A 9896-nucleotide genomic window follows, 5' to 3' on the forward strand; every position below is an offset into this window, starting at 1 on the left:
CAATGAAAGGAATCCAAATTAGTCCAGTGAAAGTGTTGCAGACACCATTCCAACGTATAATGATTGTGTTCTAGACATCATTATGGAATAAGGACACCATTCCGAACTATATTTCGGAACAGTTCTAGACATTCCTGCTATGTTCTACATATTCTTGAGATGTTCATCGCATTTCAGACTAGTTTAGCGTATTCTGGACTTATTCCGGACATATTCCAAGGCAATTTTTTTATTATTTAATTTGTCCTAGTATACACATATACACATATACATATATATATATATATATATATATATATATATATATATATATACACTCATACAAAAGCTTAAAAATAACTAAAATTCGAAGGAAAATGAAAGTAATGAATTCATAAAAAATGAAAATTTCTTATTTTTAACATATAATCACAAATAATAACATATAATCATACAAAAAATCGACACATACCCAAAAAATTAAATCTCTTCACTGCTAAAAGAAAACATATTTTGAAATTGATGTAGTCCGATACAAAGGGGTATAAAGTCTGAAATGAGGTCTGAAACAGTAAGTTCGAAACAAGGGGTCGGACATGTTATATATAGGGGGACCATGTTACTGGATCACACTGTTTTACCCATTTACCTATTTTGGAATCCAGGTCCGGAATGTTATATATAAGGGGACCACTTTATTTCCCTTTTTTTTATTTAGGTGGGACAAACTTGAAGTTAATATTGCTAACTTTCATAGGTGAGTATATTTGGATTTTATTCTTAGGATACATGGAATAAATAGGGTTTTAAATGTTTTATGAACTCTTTTTTTGAGTAATATATGCAAATTTTAATATTGTCTGATGAAAGTAAACTATGAATAATAGTTTTGATGTTATCAATTAAGTGATGTATTTTCTACGTTTGATGAAATTTCATGTGAAAACTCCTTATGTTATGCAATTTTTATGATATTATAAAATAAATATGACATGGAACTTACGTTATTGAACTTACATAAAAGAAAAATGGTACTCATGCATAGACTGAATGTGGTGTCATTTGGCTTTGATATCTAGTCTAGACACATGATGTCATAAAAAGGACCTAGAAGACCCTATCAGGATGGTACATCCCTTTGTAAGGTATATGTATTATGTAATAATGTTGTGAAAGGTCCTTGAGGGAGTGTATGGGATTCAATTGTGAAAACCAGTGGACATGATTAGGAATAAAGAATAAGCTTTTGAAGAAATACTAGAATAGGGAATTCGATAAAATTCTAGATAAATAAGTGGTTTTGTGGTAGCACATTAGCATAACAAATTCCAAGAGCATTTTAGTAATTAGAGATATAAAAAGGTACAAGGGTTGCATTAGATAATTTTTAGATGAGAATGGTCGACTTAAGATCCTTTTGGTCAATGAATAGAGTTTGAAATGAAAAAAATTATAGAGGTTTATAAGGAGGTGTAGTTATCCGAATTCCCAAAATATATAGGGGTGGGTTCTAACCAATTATAAATGATACTTCATTTGGTCACTTACACAAGAAATCGAGAACAAAATTCATCCAACAGGAAATATATCATGGAAATGGAATTTATTCTTATCGGGGAAAGGCAATATCCTAAACCTAAAGTTGAGGCATAAAATATTACCAACCAACCTTAATATCAAACGAATTTGGGTTAGAATTGATGGTCAGGCCGAAATTTTGTCTCTCTCCCTCTCTAAATCGATTCCTTAGTGTCTAGGGTTTGGGTGTGAGCCATTAAAGGTAACCATAATTTTGGTGATAGCTTTCTGAACACCAATTGAGGATCAAAGGGTGGTACATAAAATAGTAACACTAAAGGTATGTAATTCTACTTGAGAATTTTGATCTCACCTAGGGTTTGTAGTAGTTTCAATAGTATGTTGTTATATTATGTAAAGACATAGATCCATAGGTTGCATGTGCCCATATTAGATTATGTGTTAATTTCATTATGCAAATATGTTTAATATAACCTATAAAACCCATCATAGACGTCATTTCCCTTTATTCCATAATACAATCAATCTCTACACTCGCAACCATCAGAGTTTAGCATACCCACTTCTATCGACTCTCCTCGTCAAATCTAACAACTTTCCCCGCCACTCCATCGGTTTCCTCTGCCAATTTTGCCACTGAAACGTCTTCTTCCTCAACCGATAATGTTTTTTTTTTCTATTTCTGAAAAAAACTCCTTTAAATAAGTTATGAAATTGAAATCGATTCTCATAAATTATAAACTCGTTTATGAACTCGAAATCACAGTCGTTAGAGTTTGTGAACCATAAACTTTGAACATGAATTTTTTCCTCTAAAATTAGGAACTTGAATATGATTATATGAAATATGAACTTGTATAAAATCGATTGTCTGAAATGCTGAAGAAATGATAACATGTGTGATGAAAAATGAACCTATATGTTGAAATCATGAAGTGTATGCTAAAATGGTGCTTAAATTATGAAGTAAATGTTGAAATTAAAACTTTGTATGCTACAAAATGATCTTGTATACTAAAACTATGAAGTGTATACTGAAATGTCAAAGTGTATGATGAAATATGTACTTGTATGCTTTATGAACTTCGTATGATGCGATCTAATTTCTTGAACTTGTATGCTGAGCTATTTTCTATCTTTATCATTCAGTTGATCATATATATGTCACATAAGAGAGGCCTAGACTAAGTTGGAAGCAATAATGTATGGAAAAATGTTTCTTGAAGTATGTATACATGAAATTACAACTAACGGTTGGGAAGGTTGTAGCTTGAGAGCTAGCTCGTGGAAGAATGTATTAGATAAACAAAAAACGGACACAATTTCGTAGTCAATAAAAAAAATGAAGAATCAATACGACTATCTAAATCAAAATATGCTTCTTGGTTCACAATTAAAAGAATAACGGGTAATGTTTATAATGAAATAACAAGCAACTTTAATATGAAAGAAGAAGAATGGCAAGAGGAGACAAATATATTATGTTTTTTAACACAAAATTATTATATTTCTTTAATGATTATTTAAGCCGTTAAATGATGATTTCAACACTACATAAAAACAATTCATATATTTTTCACGTGGTTCGAAATGCAATGATGTGTTTTTCAAGAGAAATGATAGTGCCAATATATTCTAATGTAACCGCAAATACTTCCGAACAACATAGAAGGGTAAATGGCATATTTCCCGGAGCAATCACTGCGTTAGATGGAACTCTTGTACATATAGTCTTGCCATTATATATTGTATGTTGATCATATTGGCATTAAATTCAACATTGATTATACTTGTAATTCATGATAATTAAATTAAACATAAATAAGTTCACTCACAATACTATTCTATCAAGAGTTCTAAATTATTTATGCTTACCAAGAATGTAAGCTAGAAGTAACTCATTCCAAACATCTGGGACACCAGGAAGGCACCAATGTGTGCAATCTGCATAACTTGAGGGGTTGGCTAGTTGTGTTGTTGTTAAAGGATAATTATACAACCTGTGAATAGAAGGGTGTGCATCTTTTCTATATTGTGTTAGATGTGTTATATTCACCACTTGTACGTTCACCCCCTTTTCTTTCAATTTATTTAGCGATAATTGTAATATTCTCATCAACTTTAAATCTGACTCACTTTCCCAAAACCTATCTTTTGTTATTGGATCTGTTTCATTCAAGCAATTCTGATCATCTTTCATGCCCCATTCTGTGCCACTGAAAATAAGGTCTTAATGAAAACCATAAAATTTTCAGTTGGATAATTAATTTAAGTTTAAATATATCACCTATGATGTGTTGCAGTCATGCTCATAAAATATAATTGAGTCCTTGTGTGATTGACATGATCATGTAACCATTTAGACAACACTTTGATAACCATATTGTAACCATGATGGTTGCTTACTACATCATATTGTGTAGAATTTCCAAGTGATCCATTCCTTAAAAGAAAAACAATCATTTTAGAAATTCATTAGCCAAAATTAGCAAACCTAATGTCAACCTTAGAAGTATAAACTTACAAGATTTTGAATGTAGGCATCCTCCACCACAGATATGAGTTAAAAACTAGTACTTCTGCATTAACCCAATATTTAGCATGTTTTTCGATGGATTCAATGTGAACCATACGATCATTTGTTTTATGTTTTAATGGATGGTCAGCATTAGATTCCACCAACAATGGAGCCCAATAAAAGTCGATAGAAACATTATATTCCTGTATACAAATGTATTAACACAAATACGCTTATAAACAAAATAAAAGAAATGACATACATGATTATATCAAATTTAACCATTTACACAAAATGTATGTTTACTGTATTTTATGCAAATAAAGGGTATTCTTAGGAATACTTTTATTCTTAGTTTTATCAACTCCTCGTATTGTATAAATGTTGAACACTTAATGCTTTAAAAAAATAATTAGTATTCTAGGAATATTTTATTACAATAAATATATATTATTTTCTATCCATATTATATTTTTATTTATTAAAATATGTGTTTATCATTAAAATAGTAGGAAATATTCGTTAAAGTCAATATAATTAGACCATATATTCAGTTAACTCATAATATATTTTTTTAAAATAAATCCTAAAATACTCTTAATTATAATCAATTTTTGGATAAATACTCAGTTTTCCGATAAACACTTGGTAGTCATCTTATGTGGTATTGGAGATCTTCAATAAAGTTCCTTCATTTTGATCTTATTTACAATTAAGCCCTGGTTTTTATTTAATAATAAAGCGCAAACAACTTGCAATTGTATTCGAATTTGAGAAAAATACCTTGTGACCTTGTTTCTTTCCTATGACATTACTGAGGTGGATAAGTTACATGCTCACTTCATATTTGGGGTCGTAAATAAGAAATCATATCAACTTGTACACCCAAATCATTCTTTTGAAATCAATGACTTTGTCTTCTTCAACCACCCCAAGTATACTAAAACACAATTAGGTTATAAGGTATTGTCCCTTGACCATACAAGTATAACAATCCCCTTAGCTTAATCACCATTATTTGTCATGGTTGGAATCACACTCTCCTTGTATAATGGTGCATTCCACACCACCTATATAGAATTAGATCATAAATTAGGTCCATTTTAACAATCTTACCATTTTCATAATTGCTATGGTGACACTAAAATCACCAACGATCTTTCTTTATTATAATGTCACATTTGAGTTTACACAACCATGAAAACATTATTTAAGTATTTTACACATTCCAAATATTCAAGAAATCCTAATGTCCTAAGAACAGAAGCCAGCAACCCATTGAAATACTTGAAGATAAAATACACAAATTTTTTTGCATTTCATTTAGTAAATATTAAAGTGATTTTCCGTATCCATTCATAATCACATTGAATCCAAGTCCTAATTAACTTTTTAAAGTATGGATATTCATTTCGTTCACGTAGGTAAGTCCTTTACATCATGTATATGTAATGTATTTTATTAAAGGAATCGTAATGAAGATTTTCCACATTTTTAGCATACATGTGACTTAATGGTAATTTACTTTCCATCTAAACACTCCAAAATATAGTGGGTCTCAGGTTCAAATCTCACAATATTCAATCATATGGTGACATGATGTTAAAAAACATAAATAATTTATTTACATCATGGGCATATTATTCATCATAGTTATGATAAAACTCACCTTATATAGATGTGGACTCTAAACCTTGTGACTTGTATTAGATCACAATCCAAGTTATCTTTGACACTTATAAATTCCGATTACACTAAATGGTGATGTGAATCTAAAATCACCAACACTATTTGACAAAATGTTTCTAATCAAACATAGTATTTTGTTTTTGGAACTCTAGGTTGGGTACGCTCCCTAATATTGTCAAAGAAGGATGTGAAATCGATGCTAAGTGATGCCTTTTTGGAACGATGTTGAAGAGACTGAATCTCATGTGTTTACTTATTGTTGTTTTTCCTTGTAGGTTTGACGTTGGATCTTCATATGGTGTGGCTTCCTCATGGAAAGATTTAGTGATCATATTGAGATCCTTATGTAATCAATACTCTTATTTATAGAGGTGGTGATAATGTTCACTCTAGTTTACTTGGAAAACATAGAACTTGAAGCTCTATTTGATACTTTGAGATCAACTCCAAAACTTATTGATGCCATTTAGGTTCACTTACTTATGTGGATTAGATATAGAGTAAAGTTGTTTAGCTCAAATTTTCTAATTGGTGTTGTATTCATATCATGAACTACTCATAATTGATGTAGTATTTTTTTTTGTTTTTTGTCGTTCATCTTAAAAAATATACATATGTAATATGATAGACATCGATTCGAGGTGATCAACCTCCAAGACATTTAGAAGAAAAAGAAGAAAAGAGACCCATTAAAACAATTTTTCTGCTTAACATTGTAAAGATACCCTAGATGAATTTAAAGATGCAAGCTAAAATTACTATTAAACTACAAACAATAATCACTAGACATGATCACTAAATATGGTCCACTAATTTCTAAGAATAAGAAAACATGGTCTATCTCTAAATGCATGCATCATGGATAAAAAAGGAAAAATGAGAATTCGTGTACTAGTTAAACCCATTCGTATCGTAATACCATTTTTTATGTGCTTGTAAAAGCATATACATCGAATACACAAAAATCTAGTATGATTCTGCAAGATTTGTGCCTAAAACTCAATTTTCAATCTTTTAGGTTATATTGTGATACTAAAACGTAGGGTTGAAATACAACTTAAGAATTTAAGATTCATGATCCTAAAGATATCTAATCATGATTATCACATTCACCCTCCAATCGCCCTAATTCTAACATAGAATTATGTTTGACATTGGTTCTACACTAAATCTATTTTTTTCGTAAAATAAAAAATAAAAATTACATCATTATTAAAAGACATAATTATATAAATGATCCTTGTGTTGTGTCAAACTTGTGGTATTCTCAAAACTTTTTCCCCTCTTATGGTCTATGTATGTGATCTTATTTTAGGATGCTATCATTCATACCACCTCTAGAGTTTTATTGTTGTAATAGACTTTATATCTATACATCCCTACATAATCTTATCTCATGTCACATTATCACTCACAATACATAAATAAAATATTATATTTATATAGGTAAGGACATAGAAGTTGACTACATGGGGGTATAGAAATTGAATATAAAATATTATACTTATATGTATAAGGGTATAGAAATTGACTATATGGTCTCATATTAGCATAATAAAACTATTTTTCCTTTAGTTGAATAATAAATAATGTACACACATACACACACACACTCACTCTCTCTCTCTCTCTCTCTCTCTCTCTCTCTCTCTCTTTCTCTCTATCTCTCTATCCCCTATTTTTCTCTCTCTCACACACAAACAATCTTCAACAATATCACCATGTATACCCCCTTTCTCTCTCTTTATCACACACACACACATACACTCATATCACTCTATAAACTACCTACTAACAACAAAATGCCATTGATGACCACCTTCTTCTTCCCTTTCTCATATTATTGCTACGACTGACCCGAAAACACCAACGTAACCTCGAAAGACACTATAGGAGAACAACAAAATGAAAAAGTCTTTTGTCAATCCTTGTCGTAAATGTGGAAGTTCATACGTAAGAATTTTGTTTTGACTTGGAACCCTAAAGAAGTATTTACCTCAGATAATTTATTGGTTATCATTCTAACTATTTTTTTATTTTAGATTTTCACAAGGTGATGATGACGACCCAGGTGGATATGATGAGATTCTTACCTCTATAGTTCGACATAGTGGTGACCTTGAGAGGTATAGGGATTTAAAGCCTAAGCAGAGATCTTTCTTTAAATTCTTGGTCTTTTAGGTTAGTGTCCAATCAATCAGTCTTTACGATCGGATCTGAGAGATGAGCTAGCTTTATTTCGGGTATGAGTGGAGCATACTCAGTATGAATTAAGGGTGTGATTACTTTGATAGAAAGAATAGCACTCTTGATAAATCGATATCCTCAGGGAAGAAATCCATAATCATCTAGTAGGTAAAATTTCCAGTTCTATATAGATTGTAGTTAGGATAGAGATGGTCAGTGTAAAAAAATTACATACGACGATGGTTATTGTTTGTTCACTGTAAAATGTATATATATATATATATATATATATATATATATATATATATATATATATATATATATGGGAAAAATGAATATATAACTTATAGGGTATATAAATATAGGTACCTAATCCTTAAAACTATGTAGTTTCGAATATGTTTAATTTTCTGAAAAAAAAAACAATTTCCTTCAAAAATTTACTATGTTTCCTTACACGACTTATAACATCAAACTTCGTTGAGTTCTTGCACCATTATGCCCGGGGGGGGGGGGGTGATGATCGGGTTTACCATCTATGTCAACCCTTTTTACTAGACGTAGAATGACTATTTTTTTTCTTTGAAATATATTCTTTTCTAATTACCTATATTACTACTCTAACCACTTCAAAATTCCACACCAACCTTCTAGACTATCTCCGATTGCATTCCAACTATCTCTTTGTTCTAATTCAGTTGCTTGCAACAATTCTGTTAATGAAACTAATCCTTTGCTCTACTTATATAACTACCTACATTATGGCACCAGCTGCTCATGCTACACTATCAATTCTTCAAGATACTGAAGTTCAACCATGCCTAGAAATCCGAGAACTTATCACAATAAAAATCAGGAAGCTACCGAACAGAAGCTGAAACAATATTACTTTGCTGCTAATGCAAAGTTTGGTGACTAGCAATTTCAAATAAAGAGACTTTATGGGTTTAGTAGACCGTATGGCTTTGGTTTATGTGTTTTCATTTGCAGGTTCTGTTAACATGTGGACTAATGTAGGCACAGATGGTCGAAGATGATAACTTGTAGTAGAGACCAGAATAGATGAAAAACGAACACTATGCATAACTTTTTCACATAACACAGGGACCACATAGATATAAATTATCCTTATTAAAATTAAAAATAATTTACTTAACAGTGTTAATCATACTATATCGGAAAATATTTCAATAATCAACCTATCCAACAATAACAATGAAGTATGGATATACTCACAAGTGCCTTGAAGGTGCGTAAGGACACATGACGAATTTTGCGCATCTCCCTGAGCTCAGGAGGGATGACAGTCTGAAGCATGTAAGAATTGTCCTGGCTTATGGAACATGTGGTATCAGAGCGGTTTTGTATTTCATGATCATAAGCGACTGTAATATCTTTCTAATCTGGTCGCCTGATTTGCATGTGCGATGATCGACTGTTTTCTCAATTTGGTCGATTTATTCAAACTACCTGACGGTCTCTTAAAATTCATCATATATGCAATATCAGTTTATAAATCCATCATATCTGATCCACCCTATTAATAGATGTTAACCGGTTTCACCTTCAATGTTCATAACACATGCAATTAAGTGTTCTATTAAAACATTATACACAATTCTGTTTAATTACTGAACTTTAGTTACAAAATTCTGTCAAATTTGTTAAGTTGAGACTTCTGTATTGCTTTAAAGTAGCCGGCCCAACGAATGGTTTCTTTTTATCAATATGGAAGTCTAATAATATCATAGTGTCAAACCGTTGGAATTATTGTTCAATTTGCCCAACGGAAAGTTAAATGATAATTTTGAACAACTTAATGTTTAACATAATTAGCATATAGGTTGTGTTTTATCCAACGATAAAGCATGACTTATATGTGTTTTCAATAAGATTATTTGTATCTTACAATTTAACTACTTCACTTAACCAAAGTTTAGTTAGTAGTTAAATTATGAGATAATTACCAATAATTTTTTTTTGT

General features: G+C 30.8%; 1 protein-coding gene across 1 annotated transcript; it reads right to left on the reverse strand.

Annotated features, from left to right (window-relative positions):
• Positions 1 to 2009: 2009 nt before the first annotated feature.
• LOC145133454 (protein trichome birefringence-like 34) lies at positions 2010 to 9223 on the reverse strand. Its single transcript, XM_079068394.1, has 5 exons — positions 9149 to 9223; positions 4043 to 4239; positions 3806 to 3961; positions 3394 to 3734; positions 2010 to 2200 (listed from the first exon to the last, which is right to left on the reverse strand). The coding sequence occupies exons 1-5, from the start codon at positions 9191 to 9193 to the stop codon at positions 2172 to 2174; spliced, it is 768 nt and encodes a 255-aa protein (XP_078924520.1). The 5' UTR covers positions 9194 to 9223; the 3' UTR covers positions 2010 to 2171.
• Positions 9224 to 9896: the final 673 nt, after the last annotated feature.

Source organism: Lactuca virosa, chromosome 8 (genome assembly GCF_052849685.1).
Source record: "Lactuca virosa cultivar CGN04683 chromosome 8, Lactuca_virosa_CGN04683_v6, whole genome shotgun sequence".
In the NCBI taxonomy this organism is placed as follows: Eukaryota; Viridiplantae; Streptophyta; class Magnoliopsida; order Asterales; family Asteraceae; genus Lactuca; species Lactuca virosa.

What these genes read in the sequence shown, in the direction of transcription:
- LOC145133454 (XM_079068394.1), bottom strand. Translation starts at nt 9,193, where the DNA reads ATGCGCAAAATTCGTCATGTGTCCTTACGCACCTTCAAGGCACTT. An exon ending in TACGCACCTTCAAGGCACTT is followed by an intron (nt 4,240 to 9,148) that starts GTGAGTATATCC and finishes ATTTGTATACAG; the next exon opens with GAATATAATGTTTCTATCGA. An exon ending in ATGCCTACATTCAAAATCTT is followed by an intron (nt 3,962 to 4,042) that starts GTAAGTTTATAC and finishes TTTTCTTTTAAG; the next exon opens with GAATGGATCACTTGGAAATT.